The 16,977-nt window shown below is 44.7% G+C and overlaps 1 protein-coding gene across 1 annotated transcript in view; it reads right to left on the bottom strand.

Annotated features, from left to right (window-relative positions):
• Positions 1–16,977, bottom strand: part of LOC124210852 (monocarboxylate transporter 11) — a 74,764-nt gene that overhangs the window by 22,629 nt on the left and 35,158 nt on the right. The window contains exons 4-5 of the mRNA XM_046609297.2: positions 9,773–9,883; positions 7,861–8,034 (exon numbers count right to left, since the gene is read on the bottom strand). Of these exons, the coding sequence (XP_046465253.1) occupies positions 7,861–8,034; positions 9,773–9,883 (285 nt within the window). The remainder of the gene's footprint in view (positions 1–7,860; positions 8,035–9,772; positions 9,884–16,977) is intronic.

Genomic DNA, 16,977 nt, shown 5'->3' with positions numbered 1-16,977 from the left:
TGCGTTCATTTCGAGAAGAAATTGCAAACCTTGTAATAATTTTCATAATTTCCGAATGTACGCGTTCCGAAATGGGTCTTTGCACGAAAAAAATCTTTCAACATAACAAGTAGAGAAATCAAAAATACTTGGGTGATGATTTTTTCGACTAAACGAGAATTGACAAAAAGACAGCGGGCTCAAAACTACACCAATATGACGTCACCCATGCCAAAGCTCAATCACATGCAAAATCCGCAATTATCTTGCTCGATGAAAAGGAGAAAATAGATCCGTGTTACATAGTTGTGCTTCTTTGTATTAGACACGTGAGAAAAGTTTTATTTTTTCCAGATCCAAAGATAAAGAATCAACGAGATATCAGGGGCGTGATAACAGGCTTTTTCTGAGAGGGGCCTTCGGGTTGTCGAGGCGGTCAAGACTCGGACGGAACGGGTGTTCGTCTGCAGTAATTATAGATAGGACAATCCTTGCGACTGTGAAATCGCTTGTGCAATGTTGTGTGAGCACCTTGTTCCGGAGTTGTACGCGTGAGGATTCAAGGACCCGCGTTTCGACACGTAACCTGTGAAGGGTCCCTTTTTGCCGGAGGCGTTCCCCGGCGAACATTTGCGTAAATTGATATCCGCGGCGGGGGGACGGGGGGACGAGGGGGGGCAAGTATTCATTGCCCCGAGTCGTTATCTGGATGCTCGTAATTCTCAGGTCTGTAAGTTCCATCGGGAAAATCCAGCACCTCCGACTTTGCACCGTAATAAAATTAAGACTCAGGGAACTCTGCAAGGCCGCTCGGACATAAAATGATCGCGGTTCTACTGCTGCACGGATAAATTTATCGACAGGATGATCGTAGCCGAGTAAAACCTCCGGGAGATATTACATTTCCGCGATTTCAATGATCGGTTCGAAATAAAAAGCTGTGCTCCGTATATATATACATGTATATATATCACCTCCGGCGTTGAAACGCTTTCACCCACCGGAGCAAGCGAAATAAACCCGGCAAAAACAGACGGGAAAAAAGGAGATTGGCTTCCAGTGATGGACGCTCGGCTTTCACATTCTGCGGAATAGAGGTTCCGAATATTTGGTTATTTTAGCCGTGATTCAATCAGAGCTTGCTCTCTGCCCGCAAATCTGGAAAGGCCTCGCCGTAAGAAACTCTGAAACACGGTTGGCAACACGCGCTGGATAAATCCCAGTTTGATGATGCAGGTTCTACGGGCGTCCAGAAATATTTGAAATGTGGGACGCTTCGCGTCTCGCATACGCTTCTCTGATTCCCGATTTTCTTTATCACTCGGCGATTTTTATGCTCTGTTCGAAGACCTTCAGTTTAATTTCCCCGCAACGATTTGAACCCTAGTCGAATACGAGGAACAAACCAATTACCGTTTAATTCGACCCGATTTTTGCTGTATTTTGCGGGGTAACAATATCAACAGGTCTATCTCAACGAGTCCCCTGCGGTCAAAGTTCCTGCAATTTGAATTGTTTACCCGCGGTAAACAGCAATTTGCAGCTCTTCGGGTAATTGGTGAGTCCGTGCAGCTTCGGCTGCTGGTTACGCCTCGAAATATACCAACCTTGCAATTAATCAGCGGCTAGGAATTAAGTAAAGATAAAGAAGGACGCGCGATGAATATGAATACATCCGTGTTTGCAGTGCGTGCGCGAACGTGCCTGCAAGGTTTAATTGGAGTCCGCTGGGTCAAAAGGTGGCGAAGTTACGGTTCTGGCCGTGTATTAAAGATGCTCGGTGGGAAGTTGAAACTTTTGACTAATGACGTCGGGTGAAAATTTCACCAAGTATGCGTGATATTCGTGAAGATATTCCGACGTGCGCGGAGGTGTCATACCGAGATTCCTGGCGAACACCGGGATTATATATATAATATATACGCGTTAGCTTCGACTTAGGAGACCTGGTGGGAAATTATAAGGAGGAATGTTCTGCCGCGGATATATAACCGTTTCATTCGGTACTCCATTATTCGTAGAGCTTTTCCCGTTATAGGAAAACTGCAGGGGGGTGAAGACGCGCCGCGATTCTCGAAGCCTGCATCTCTATGAGCTTTGACTTGATACAAGGAAAGAAATCAAACAGGTGCCGACCTTCGAAAATATCCGTGATGAAATTTTGTCAAATGCAACGTGTGCGAAAGTACGAAAGAAGATGCCGCGCTGCGGATATAAATTTCCGGCAAAAAGTGAACGGCGATGAATTCGGCCAAGCGTCATTTTCGCCGTCGTCAACTATAGCGCGGCGGCTTATTCCGGCTCTTGCGATTATACATCTCGATCTTGGCGACAGCTCCGCCTTATTATTCTCTCTCGTGGTTCGCACGCGCCTGCTTATCTTCGCGTTGTAATCTCTTCATATTGCTTTTTCCTCGAGGTTTATTCCCCCTCGCGTCTTCTGGGAGATAACGCGTATAATAATTACAAACGCGGAGCATTCGCTGGGTTATTCTTATCGCCGGTTGTAGCTGCTTATTTTACGTTACTGCGGAGAGGAGTCGAGCGGAGGGATCAAAAGTATGCGTACGATAATTGCTTGGCGAGTTCGTGTGCAAGCTCGGCAATGGGCGAGTCGCTGTTCAACGAAATCGCCTGGTGTCGTCGCTACGTTTCGAACACGGAGAAGAGAATACGAAAATTAAACATTCGACACGTCGACGCGTCAATGATACAATTACCGGTGAAAAAGGAACGCATTTGCCAATTCTCGGATATTACGGATGGTGAATTGAACAGCTTTAATTGGACAAGTACCGGCGTAACAAGCTCGCACAAGGGAATTCAGCCCTTCTTCGCCTCGGTCAGCCGAGCATGCAAAGCTGAGGCGAGTGGCAAGTCGATGCTTCGCTTCTTTCCGACACCCAGCTGTTGACTCGCTCGTCCTAAGGGACCAGAAAAAGCACTCATCTTTTATTTACCCACACCCCACGCATTCACCCTCTGCGCTGCAGGTACAAAGGACATTGTCGAGTGAAATTTCCACCGCTCTGTTCACCGCAACCTTTGACAACGAGATATATGTACGCGATTTCGTATACGAAAATTCAAAGGAGGCATTCAGCCGAAAGCAGATATAATTCTGCTCGGGCCGCTGGGGGGGGGGGGTTCGAGGGGAAAATAACCTCGAAAGGATGAGAGGAAAAATCTGACGTTTTAATTACAGGACCGAATAACACTCGAGAATATAAAATCGAGGCACGGCAACTGACTTGCTAATTAACTGACTCGTGCTTGAAAGTCTTTATTTTTCATCCCCCGATCCGCCCGCGATTTGCATCGACGTTTGATCGAAAATGCAAAGCTTGCATATTGGACGCGAGAACACAGTCGCGACTACTTATTGTTAGAGGATCAGACTGCGGGGGGGCAGCTGTCGATAATACAGAAATCCGAAGCCGACGAGAGGCTGATAAATCGGCGGTAGCTTCGAGAATAACGGGGAAAAGTCACGGGGTTGAAATCCAGGCTCTAATCTTGACGATTCGAAGACAGGATCAGTGAACTCGATCCAAGGGTGAAAAAATTTTAGGTGGCAGTGATCGAGGTGAAAGCTCCCTCCAGTTCGCTTCGCGAGCCTGCAGTGACAGGATGTTTAATAATATATATTTATATGTATATATACTACGGGATGAAAAACACCTGCACGCGAAAAACACTGATCGTCTCACGTAATAATCAGCCCGGAAGCTTTTTCCCCTCGGACGACATTTCCCCGACAGGCCGTAGAGCGGTTTCCGTTTCTAAAGTAAAAAAGTGAAGAGGTTAAAATGAGCACTAGCCGTTATTGAGAAATGCGATACCTACCTACTTGGGCACCCTTGTCTCCTTTCCGGTCTACTCAGCATCACCCTTCGGTATGAAAGAAAAAAATTTATCAGAGTGCCGAAGTCGAGCACTCGTCTCTCTTCGCTCCATCTCGTCGTGTCAGTTTCTCCACAGCTTCGAGGACCTTGCCTTGCGAAGCGATTCGCCGATCCGCGGATTCCTGAGCTCGTGCTTCGCGGGGCGATTGAAACGCGAATTTTTCTCATTTTTTGCACGGCAGGAATTTACAGAGCTCTTATTTATTTCTATTCCCTGCTGCTTTCTCCTCTTCACCCAAATAGCTAGATCGTGTCCGGCTGTTGAAAAAACTGCCTCGACTATACGTCGACGAAAGCAAATAAAACCTATGCGAGCAAATAACACTGGTTTCCAAAAAAAACTTTTTTGTTTATCGTTCTTATTATCACGTGTTATTATAATAAATTTGATGCTTTTGAATCGAAGTATAGAATCTTTTCGTGTAATTTTTTTTTTAATAAAACGCAATTTTTGTTTACAAATTATGATCAAACACTAATAATCGCAGCAATATTTATAAAAAACAGTTGCAAAGTTAAAAAGTTTAAACAATAAAATCGTCAGAAAATCTATCTACTATCATAATTCTGGTTAATTTGTAGTTGTCTTTTTTCTCATATCGATTCGAGTTTCTCGGCGAATCTCTTCTGTTTCTAACTTCTCCTTCAAATTCTCTTTCTATAAATTTAAACTGGTTTTGTATGCACAGGTACTATTGAAAAAGATTACAGTAGTGTGAATGCAAAAACAAAACGCAACAAATTCTGAATTTTGAAGAGTGAAAAAAAAATCACGTCGTATAATATATACGTGACAGCAAAAAATGGAAAGCAAACATAGATTCGGCGCATTAAAACCTTTATATCTGTAATGTTTTTTTTTTTTTTTTAAGAGGATTTCGCTGCAGACCTGTGTAATATATTTCGGTACTCGAGATGTCGCGTTGGCGCCACGCGCGCAGCATCTCGCCACTTTTCGAGGCAACAACCCCTTCTTTTGCCTATGAATTACGAGCGAAATACCGCTTTTGAGATCTCCATCTGTTTTTTAAACGTCATCACGTCTGCCACGCCTCATTCGCGAAACTGTTGCGGGACATTTCAGCTCTACCTTCAACTTTCGAGACAATTTTTTTTTTCTGCTACCGAATTTTCTCCTATATTTATTCATATTATGGAACCGAATCCACTTTAGAATAGCTCAGACTATAAGTTTACGGAGCGGCTCAGCGCAAGTGAGATTAAACTGTGGAACAGAGCGGGTGGGAAATCTTAATATACAGGCCGAGAAACATGCACGTACCGAATTACCATGTCAAATGAAAGCAAGAAAATTAAGCCGGACGTGTTAAGTGGCGAAATAGTTCGGCCGAGTGTACTTACATAAATAATCTAAGACTAAAGGCGGGAGGCTGGATGATACATTGAAACTGGTAGATCAGAGACGCGTGCGCATGTATAACTTGCGATGCGTATTATATAGGTGGAAAATTTTTCACGTTCCGAGTGAAAAATTGAAGATTAAAAATTCAGATCACTACAGATGCTGCAAGCAGGGCGGTGTTGGCGTATAAAAAATAACCCGGGCCTAAATTTCACTCGTCGGGATTAAAAATTCCTGTGTAAATTTAAAAAATGTATATTTTTCTTTTTCACGTGTATTTCACACGCTGTAAAGTCGACTCGCTTCCCTGCGCACGTCCGAATCGTAACTCGTCGCAACGCTGCGCGGAATAGGAAAATATCCGGGTCTGCGTAGAACGCATGAACACGCGTGTATCCCGCTGGATAAATATTGCCGTCTAGGGACGGTGGTTTTAATAAAATCAGAATACTCGGCGATCGGAACGCCGGCGAAGCGGGAACGACGCAACAGCTTATAATGATATCCAAAAGCGTAAGTAGGTCTTGAAGCCGCGAGAATCGGGACAATGAGGTATTGATTATAACCGCGGTCTATACAGACGATATTGTAGGCAACAACAGATGCCCGGCACTTGGCGAGGGGCGAAGAGGGGCGAAGAGGGGTGAAAAACCGCCGCGAAGCCGGGACGAACTTCTGATACAGCTTTCGCGGGAACTTTCACCCGCCGACTCTTCCCTGCATTATGGTGAACCGAGCACACATCCTGCATTCGCGTTTCACCAGCTACTTAGAACATAGTTTCCACCTCCAGCGGCGAGCTAGGTAATTGCTTTCTGCCGGAGAACTAACTGCACAGTTATATATATTCGCCAGCGATGCGCTACTTGAGCTTAAGTTTGTATGGATTTCGATCAGTGCTTTCCATTATTCTTAAGCTCAAAGTACAATACTTGATTGACTCAAGCGATTTTCTCGTACGAACGTCGGTAAAAATGGATCGAATTCAGATTATATTGACCTCCGACTCGACCGTAATGTTAACGTTTTTTGATCTGAAAAGCGGGACGAAAGTAAGATGTTATTCCCTTTCAACACGCTTGCGGGAAATTAATACTCTCTTTCTTTTTCATCTTGAACTACATTTCTCTGCATTATTGTAAAGTTTCAATAATATTATAGTTTTCAAACTGATAGATCATATTCACACGTAAAAGGAAAACACTTTTCAAATCAACAATGTGGTCAGAGTTGAGTTGGAAATAAAGTCCTACATGTAACACAAGAATAAAAGTCGACTTTATTCCCTTGCTATATAATGTACTATTCTTATTGGTGAACTGGCCGTATATTTTACACAATCAAAATCCTTTAACGAACCGAATTACTATAATGTAAAAATTTTTTCGCCTGCGATTAGATCACTTGATATCGGTTTGTTGAATTAAAACCGAGAGAAATAAAATATCTACGTAGGTCAGCGATATATTTTACACGTCCCATTTTAGTCGTTTACCGTCGCCCTACGCGACGTGGAAGATTTCCCAACAACGAGCTTAAGCACCGCTCAAGTCCCGGTCAATCTTCGATGCCTTTCTGATCAATAGCTGCCTCGCTATATCGCGGCGCCGGGAGTTGGGTAAGTTCGCGTTACAATCATCCGGGACCCTTTCCAGCAACCCCGACATCCCGCCTCCGCGCCGTCGGCCTCTCTGTGCTTTTCACTCGGCAACTTAGGAACTCGCGGACTCACAAATTCACCAACTTACCAACTTACCGGCTCACCAGCCCCCATCGCTAGCCCGTAATGGGCATTCCATTTCAACCGGTTTCCCTCGATTGTTTAACCCTTACCAATTTCGGCTAGATCAACTGGCATACTTTCGAGTAAATTTCCTATATTTGGTGAAATTTCTCGCATACCTGATCGGTTTTTGTCCTTAGCAGCCGCTATTGGTCGCGTTCATCAACGCGCTTTGGCCAATAACTTCAATATTGGTCCGAACTTGTCGGGTGCAGATGAAAACTGATCGAGAATATCGCCTGCGGGTTTAACGTTCGCTAATGAAAATCTTCCGCTGTTTATTCTCCCGGAGCACAAGCGCTAAAATCTTCCTCTTGGAAATTCAGCTTACTAATTTTTTCATAATTATCAACAGTATGCGCTGTAGCTGCAGGCAAAGCTGTTCAGGGATTTTCTTTCAGTTTCACTAAAATCGTTTGGTCTGGACGGGAGCTTCCATAAGATACCGAGCTAAGTAATTTCGAGCCAAACGAACGTTATCCGTGTTTCTTATTTTCGCTCCCGGCGCTTATCCGACATGAAATGAAAACATAAAATAAAAGTAACAGCCGTGACGGAAGATCAGAGTTCAGTAAGGAACCTATTCTGTTTTTAAAACCCCGGGCATACGGTTCTTGACAAAACAATACGCCACCTACGCATCCACCGGATACTTTATCTCTAATTAGTTCCGCGAAACTTGAAAAAAACCGTCGAGGAAAGAAGATACGTTTCACCTTTTTTTTCGACTGCAAGGCTATTTTTAAATCGACTTTGGCGTACGTGCAACCTTTCAAGCAAGCCGATATACGCTGCTTTGACAATTATACGGTGGTGGTGCAGCCGCTTACCGATATCCATGAGGTGATTTTCGCCGAGATGACGAGCGGCGTAGAGGTGAAGTAGACCGAAAGCGAGTTGCATTCCGGTGGTGAGCAGGAGGGCGAGGAAACCAGCGGCGCAGACGAGCCAGCCCCATCCTCCCTCGGGATAAAAATGCGCCCTCATCCCCGCGACGTCGATCCCTTATCACAGAAATCAATTGTTCAAATTCGCATCTGACGGTTTGGCAGATTCATCGCTGCGCTGAAACAGTTCTTGAAGTAAGCATATCGGCTTGAACACACGTAGGTACGCTAAATATGTGCCCACGAAGCGTTAGACAATTTGATAGCAAAATCATCGAGCAAAGCCCCTCATTTTCCACGGGATCGTTAATTATTGGCGGATCGTTGCGGCAATCCGGCAAAGTTGGTCAACGCCAGGATTTAATCATAGGCCGCGTACTGCGTTAATCAGCTACTCCATCGACGCCGGAGAATTTCGATGGAAGTTCGATACCTGGCTGGCGGCGGCGACGCGTGATGTGGTCAGCTAAAGCAATCACCACAGGTGGGGGTTTGGTGATTCTGGTTGGTGGGAATTAGGCCTCATCATCGGGCGCTCTCTGCCGGTAAGATTGACAAAATATGCAAAGTGCGGCAATCACCCTCGATGCTGGCGTTTCGGGGGACCAAATTAATGAACCAGCGGCCAATCGTCTCTAATGGAGGCCAACACCAGACTCGGCGAAATATGCAGATCTGTAAACACGCTTTGAGAAATAAAAAATCGTGGTAATTACTCCTGATGCAAGTCTGCCCAGCTTTGACCAGCCACCGTCGGACGAAACAGCGGGTCCAGTTTTCCTACAAGAAGAGGCGGCTTTGCCGCAATGTGAGAGGAACGCGAATTTCATAAAATATGTGTAACACAGCGCTGCAAGTGCCGACGTAACTATCTCTAATGCAGTCTGCCAAACTCTAACTGTAGCAACGACTTCGACTGACCACCGGTAGCCGCCGAAAGCTCTGAAATTACTCGGAGGTTCCGAGCCAGAGATCTGAGGGGATGGATGGTGAGGGGTAAAGTCGAAAAGAACCTTTCTCACAATCAGATGGACGAGGCAAAGTGCTTTCAAACTTCGCCGAGCCAATTACAATTTCAAACTCGATTTTGCTCATTCATCAATATTGCAATTACACAAGGAGGATATAGAGGGAATCAAATTCTGATTTCGGTATAACCTTCTTACAAATATCGACAAATTTACACGTTGATTAAAACAGCTTCTGGCCTGCAGACTGCATGGAGTATACATATAAATATATATGTATGTATGTTTTTTTTTATATATATGAAGATGGGTAACTTTTTTCCACCCCTTGATAGAAATGATTTTACTGAAAACAACCCGACAGTCATTGGAATGAAATATTCCCGAGTACGGTGAATGGGCTGAAATACGTGTCATGTATAATGCATGCACAGCCGTAGGTATTACGTGATGTATTGGTACGGATGACTATACGGAGAGAGTTCTGTTTCTCTGCAGCGACCGCGATGTGCCGGCTGTTTTTGGGATAAACAAGAGGATGAGGCCTGAGAGGTTGAGCTGACGCAGTGGTATAAAGCTGAGGCAGTTGTCGTAAATCAGCCAAGACGCATCTGGAATTAAACTGTCCACCACATGCGCAACGGAGGCCATTGAAATTGTATTTTCCACCGAATCCAGCCAGCAGAACCGTTCCGTTTACGACCCAAGCAGAATTGGTCCCAACGAGTCGTGGCAACATGCATAATCAAAACGCCTAAAAAAATTGGTCTACGCACGATTTGACAACACTTCTTGCATTTAGGTACGGAGATACTCTCTCCAGTTGCGCCGGACCTGCACCTGCAAAACCATCAAATTCGTCGTAAAAGGCTATCGAGATCGTTTACCTGGTCGTCGAAGCGCCGGGACGCAGCGGTGGAGACTGCGGAGATCATCGAGACCCCAGTTGGTGTGCCCTGCTATGCTTTCCTCCATGTCAGCGGAGCGAAGTCGAGGATCTGCAATACGTTTCGGAGCTTAAATATGGTTATTTAAGAATCTTGCATGCCGGTCTGTGACTCTAAATGCGCGATGCATGCTCAATGCGAGGATTCGATTTTGCTTTAAAGCTGAACCGCGGCAAAATTACGCTTCTGAGAGAGCTGAGCACCCTCGTAAAGAAGTAACGAACCCACGAGGCTACGCGCTGAAAGCCTGGTTGGTGTAATATTCACGCAGTAACGATATCCCTGCGACTGAATTCTAAGACCGCGAGTTATGACTGGCACGAAAAGCCATTCTAAGCCTGACCCTTGTTGACCCAGAGAGCTCGGTTGACCCTGACTCCGAAATCAGGCTTGTTTTGAAACATTAATGTAAAATTACAGCAGACAAACGCTACATCGAGTACAATTGCAGTGTTAATTAATCAGACCTGCAATGGTATGAATAATCGCAATAATCTACGAAAAGAAAATCATAGAAAGCTGGTTATTTTCCGGTGAGTTATGAATATCGTCCAACAACTCGTAATTACTGGCATTAGAAAATTTTAGAAATGCGGAAGGATGATAAGGTCCGGACTTTTTTCTAACGACCGTTTTAAATGATTCAAGGCAATTTCGAGCCAAGTGGTAGCGTCAGGTAAGTGGCCACTTCAATGCTTTTAGTCAATTGCAAAGTATAGTAGGTATCTCTCGAGTTGAAGTCGGTGGAACGATACATTATGTGAATTGGCGAAATTAACTTCTCCCTTTTATTAAGCTGCAGCTGGGCCTTTTGATACGTATGACTGAATTCTCTGACAGCGACTGACACAAGTACCTCAAAAGCGCCGCTGTGAAGGCTATTCTCATTTGATGAATACACCTTCGTATTCGAGAAAGCTATATTCACATTTCAACGATCCGGTTAACGAACCGTATACAATTTAGCGCCTACGTGAATAAGAATAGAAGATCCGTAATAAATTTTACACTTCGGATCATCAGCTCATCGTTAAGCACTGACGGAGTTTCTGGAATCGGAGTTAATGGAAAAATTCTAAAATGTTCTTGAAACTATAAATAACAAAGCCCTGAAACTCAAATTGCTCTGAGTGTTTTCATTTTCTTTAAAAAGGATCTCCTCAAAATAGTTATGATTTCAGACCGTCCAAGCTCCCCCACCCCCCTTAAATCAAATACTTCGTCATAAGGCTCTTCAATTGCTCGTAGCTTCTAATTCTTAGCCACTCGATAGCGTCTTTCCAATTTTCTGATAGGATATATCCTTCGGAGCCACATGTAAGATACAGCACGATCCTTCGGTGTACCACGTTTCCAATCAGTTAATTCAAGGAGCTAGTTGAAGAGTAACATTTTGTAATACTCCTTCGACATCGTGTAGTATCTTGGAAAAATAAAACCTCAACTGGCTTTTCAGAGAGTTACAAAGTGTGGAGGGAGGTAATCGGACGACAACGATTATCACGATAACTGTAATAACTCTGCTTATCAGAGCATCTGTAGATTTTTGCTATTCTTACCCTGCACGTTTTCACGTTCACAGGAATAACATATAGAACGGTTACTTTACAGAGATCCAATTTTCCATATCCTCCTCGTTGTCTGTACGCTGGAGTCACGTACCAGACAGCGATGGAAAATAATTAATTAAAAAATTCCAAGCGTATATTTGCGATAGGTACGAATTAGAAGACTCATTTTTACCGCACGTCTTTTTAACAAAGCTCCTGCAGTCCAGGCGCGTTTCGAAAAAAGACTGTGAAAGAGGGGGGCAAAGGTCGTTACCGTACGAAATTTATAAATATTCAACAAGACTACGTGTGCCGAGGTTTTGGGTGTTCCGCATACGAATACTGCAGCGTCTGGCCGGTCTCCGAGTTGTTCCACTTGCTTCTCCATCATCCGCAGGGTCGATTCGGTTCGCTAGAGCGTCCACTGTGCGCTACCTGAGTCGCCTCTACGTTTCGCGTATCAGTCTTGAGCCTCCCGCGATTTCCCAATCACATATCGATTCCTGACTTGATATACAAACGCTCTGAAATTTCAATTTTGCACCGCCGTTCGCACTTCCGCATGATAAGCACGAAATTGCAATTAAAGTCAACCCAATAAACCGATATACTGCTATTTCGAGAGCTCTTCAATCCTGATGCTTTGAATTTTTCGCAACCCAATTTTTCCCCTATGCCGGAAACGGGAGCCATTTAAGCAGTTCTCCCATCTCAGCTCTTTCTCTCCTTAATTCTCTCTCGAGGCATACTGTATTCGGTGAAATCGATACCTGAACGAAGAATTACCGCGAAGATGGAGAATAAAAATAATTAAAGAATCCTCCGGCTTTCCTCTGGCACCGGCTTCGTACTTGAAGAGTCCTCTTTTCACCACGAACATCTCAACGATTCCTTTCTGTCCTTGACACCGCTCTCACTCTCTTCGCCAATCCATTCTAATTTCTTCTCCTTTCATCACTGACTGTCACCTTGAATTGATTTCGAATCACGAGTCAAGCGGATCGTATCCGCAATAGACAGAGACCGGATTGCTGTTTCACAATGATCGATCAATAGCGCAACTTTGATAATATATTGCGATGTCCTTGCGAGCGGGAAAGAACGCTTCTTCGTACACGTGGTGGATAAAACCCGTGTAAACTATAAAGAAAGCGTAAAGCGTTGCTAATGTCGCATCATCCAAGGCCAGGTTGTACTCAAAGGGAAAGAAATACGCGCACATCGCGTGTCGTGTAACACGTACAAAGGTGCGGAACAAAGTGGCAAGGTACATTCACATTGAAAAGTCGAATGCGGCCGGAGAACACGGAACAAAGTCGTACAAATGGAGTGTAGCGCTGCAGTTGAAGGCATCGGCGTGCATTTTCAGCGTCGTGTTTTTTCCCTCATTTTCTAACTCACCATTTTCCAGTCGCGTTGCGCTCACAGGTACGCTTAATACGCACGTACGTATGTACCTACATCATCAATCCTCGAGTCCACGCGGCCGTAACGACGCGAATAAAATCCGCGCTTAGCAGATTGGTATAGTAGGGGACGTTTTCCAGTGGGTCGTCCGAAAATGTCGAATATTCTATCGGGGTGCGATGGCGGGTTGCGGATGATTTCGCAACGGATACTGTGCACCGCATCGCGTATATGTGTGAATATTTTACACTCTGAGCTGTCCGTCTCCGGATGGCAGCCGGCAGGCACCGAGCAGTGAAACCGAAATATCGACATTCGCCCGGTTTCCGGCTCGCGTTTTGACGCGCGTCCGTAACACGTCTTGTGGGTGTACCGATTATTTCAAAGTTTACTTTTATACCAACTACTCGGCTGTCCAAGTCGCGAATAAAATATGCCCGAGTCATGGTCTCGGCTCGCTTTAACCGCGTGTGGCATTCTGTTTCACCTGTCGACTTGGACACGGATCGCCTGCTGGTTTCTTCAGGTACAGGAAGAAGGGCGAGAGCTTGCGAAAGGAGCTGACGCTCCGGAATGTCCTGAGTGACTGGATCTCTTTCTTTCTTTTTCTTTTTCTCTCGTCGAATTTCTATCGCTCATGGATTTGCCCGTTTAGCAAATCGCATCGCGCGTTCGTACTGAAAACTGGAATAAGAAGTTCTCGGCATCTGAAATTCTGATTGGTTATACGAAGAAAGTAAAGCACCTTTCGTTCTCAATTCACATATTGTGTAATTCACTTACAGACGTTGCGAACTCGGAACGCTCGCATCTATTAGTTCAAAATCCACACGATCCTGAAGCTAACTGTTGTAGATTTGAGAAGCAAGTGATTTGACGAACTTAGTGAGAATCGCTTTCAGTTAACAGACTTGACTGTAATGAACTCGATGACCTATTACGATAGTATCTTGAGTTTGACTAAATTTTTACAACATTGCTCACCATTCCGTTCGAATTTTTATTTTGTTCGGCTTGCCCACTTGACTGTAAAAGTTATACGTGTAATCGATAAAACAAGAATTACTTGAACACGCTCAGCAAAAGCTACAGTCTTGGATTGAAAAGGTTTGCGTTGGCATATATTATACTTCACTGTTTTTCTTTCGGTAAATTCCGAGTTTCCTTCGCACGTGAAAAGTCGTCTACGTTTCTTTGACAAGATCTTTCAAGATCTCCGGAATACAGGTAAGAAACATTTCTTCTTCCAATATACGCGCAGATGAAAAGAATATCTTCAAACGGTGATTAAAAAAGGATTTCCTCTGCCTTTCTATGACTCGAAATCCTTTCTTTCTAGTCCACCGCCTTTTGCAAGACTCCCTGTCCCAGTCGAGCTTTGAGTTTCAATTTTCCTTTGTACCGCCAGCTTTTCCGAGATACAAGATCCCGTAGGTAAGATCTCTCCGAAAGCATCCCTCGCAGTACATCCGAAGCTAAAGAACCTTCGCGTACCAGACTATGTCTGACAAAGCGCAAGAAGATAACTTATGACCTAAAAAACTGCACACCTACGTTATTCACCGAATATAAATCATCTCGCGACGAGGTCTTGCCGCAGATTTAACAACCAGACGGTAAAACGTAGGCGCATATCTTGATTGATTAAAACATCGAAAAGCCCGCAAATTCTAGCGCGACGCACGCGGTGACTTCGGGTTAAGCGTCTGTGTGCAGAACAAGTTTCCAAACCCACGATAAGCTGTCCGCAAATCGTATTTGCGGTGAGACCCTGCGGTACAAGGCCCGCACGGAATGCGACCGGGGGATGAAGAGTCAGGGGATGAAGCGGTGAAAGAGCTCGACGATCACAAGCCGGCGGGAAGCTGCAAGCCAGCCAAGAACCGCGTGCAACTTCTCTCATCTGGGAGACCGAGACGCCCACGCATCTCGTCCACCCCCGAGGCCACCCACGCGACGGCGATCATGCCGGGCACATACATACAGATGTTATCCCCGCCCACGGGAGTCGCGAATTTAATTTAGATCCAAAACGTCGCGAACTGATTCCCGGCCGGCCGGTCTTGCAGCAAAACGCGATATATCGCGGCGGCCCCGATCGATAGACAATATCCCGGAACTACGGGGGCGGATTACGCTTTCGGCTAATAGGCCAATTACTGGCCCTCCGCGCCGCTATTTATTCAGCACCGTAGCGACGAGTCGGTCCCTCTGATATCATATACGCGGGCCCTGCTTCTTGCCCCGGACTTTGCGTACCGGTAATAATTAGGAACGCTGTCCGATAATGGTCTTCGGGATTTCCGAGGAACCGCCGCGTCTGATCTCGACTCCGCGGCGTATCCGGTTCGTGCGCCTCGGGGAGTCCCCGCGGTTGATGGCGAGCTTTCCGATTTCGAGAAATGAGGACGCGATTTTTTCTTTTTTTTAACTCCCGCTATTTTTTTCTTCCGTCATCCAGCGGTTTTCTTTCATCGAACGCCACGTCGCGTCGCTTCGTGAAGTACGCTCGAATCGGACACCCGCTGTTCAGCGCGTCGGTCAAATATTATTATCTACTTGAAACTTTTGTCAGAATGGAATGTTCGTGATTGATTAATAGAATGGAAGAGCAAGACTTTCGCGGAAGGTATGGGAACGTTGTGTTATTCTGGAAAACAAAAGAAATAAAGAAAAATAGTATCTGGAATAAATTTTTGATAACTAATTGAGGAACAAAGTTTCTCACGATGTGAGCCAAAAAAAAATAAAAACAGAGCCTTCGGTAAATTATAAAATAACGTTAATAAAAAACTCCATTTCCACTAGGAATTAAAAATTTTGTAATACTTGACTTGATTTTGAAGAATTCTTTTCAGATTTTAGCGATTGTATGCTCTGGAAGTAGCTAATTGAATCATATATCAGACAGGGGTTGTTGAAGAAATTAGAAAAAAAATCCTGCGCTAATTTTCGACAAATACTTTCACATAAATAATTCTAGGGTATGTGAAAAATTTCAATTTCAGAGCTAGACGAATAGCTCGTGAAATACTCCGTATGAAATGAAAATTGCGAGTTTCTTGACGCTCTGCTCGAATCCGATTCTGCAGTTGCGTCTCGACGTGGCTCAAGTTCGATCAATTTTCATGCGCGAATTACTTCAGGAATCAGTCCGATAAATGAAGAGGACCGAGGATATCCCTAAATCTTGCACGCAATCTTCTTCTTTTCCCCCTTCGCCTCACGGCCAACCGTCACGGCGTCCGCGTCACCATGAAGATAATTCCGCCTCGTTCCCCCTTTCTAGTGTTCCGCCATAACCGCCCCCCAGAATTCTTCGTCACAAATGCCACAGGCGCAAGAGCGTGATGTCTACCACCTCTGCATTCGTGGGAATTGCAGCCGCAGTGGTGGTCGAATAGCCGATAGTCTGCAGGATTTGGAAGAACTGGACTGGCCGAGATAAAACGCGTCGAGCATCACAAAAGTCCGTTCTCAACAAAGTCACCTGCATTTTCGGTGAATGAAATGCATATATTTTTACACGTGTCTAGATATATCTATTCGTGAATTCGAAGGCTGTATCAGTCACGCGCTGATATCGAGCTAACGGATTGATTCTAAACTATATTACATACTTGTGATATAAATATACGGCGAGGAACGCACTGGAGGAGAAGTTTCGATCGGTCGCAAAGTGCAAACCTGAGTAATTTCAAATTTCTCCAGGGGATGATTGGGGACGATGGTTTTTTTCTCCGTTTTGTACGAACCTTATTAGGAAACTAGGCTACCGTGGTTGAAAATTTCAATTTTTTCACAACGTACTGCCGTGGAGGTGAATTTGGAGAGGCGAGAAAACCCTCTCGCTGAAGCTGTGCAAGCTGAGAAAATCATTTAAATAACCACCCTCGAGCAGCGATGGAAAATTTGTTTTTCTCGCAGTATGCAGGGATTAAACGAAATAATTGAAAGACGATCTTTTTATAAATTCTACTCCAACCCCTCGGGACAATCGTTCCAGACTTTTAACGTCACGTCGATGAGGGACAAACATATTATACGCGTTCGTGCTTACTCAACGGAGAAAGCTTTTCGACCGATCGCGGAGCGCTCTTATTTTTTTATACGTATATGGGAGCCCTTCGTTCATTTGTTTAACTTGTTATTTATTTTATCTTATTTCGATTTGTTTCGTAAAATTTG

Source organism: Neodiprion pinetum, chromosome 1 (genome assembly GCF_021155775.2).
Source record: "Neodiprion pinetum isolate iyNeoPine1 chromosome 1, iyNeoPine1.2, whole genome shotgun sequence".
In the NCBI taxonomy this organism is placed as follows: domain Eukaryota; kingdom Metazoa; phylum Arthropoda; class Insecta; order Hymenoptera; family Diprionidae; genus Neodiprion; species Neodiprion pinetum.
This window is presented reverse-complemented; position numbering and strand designations above follow the sequence as displayed.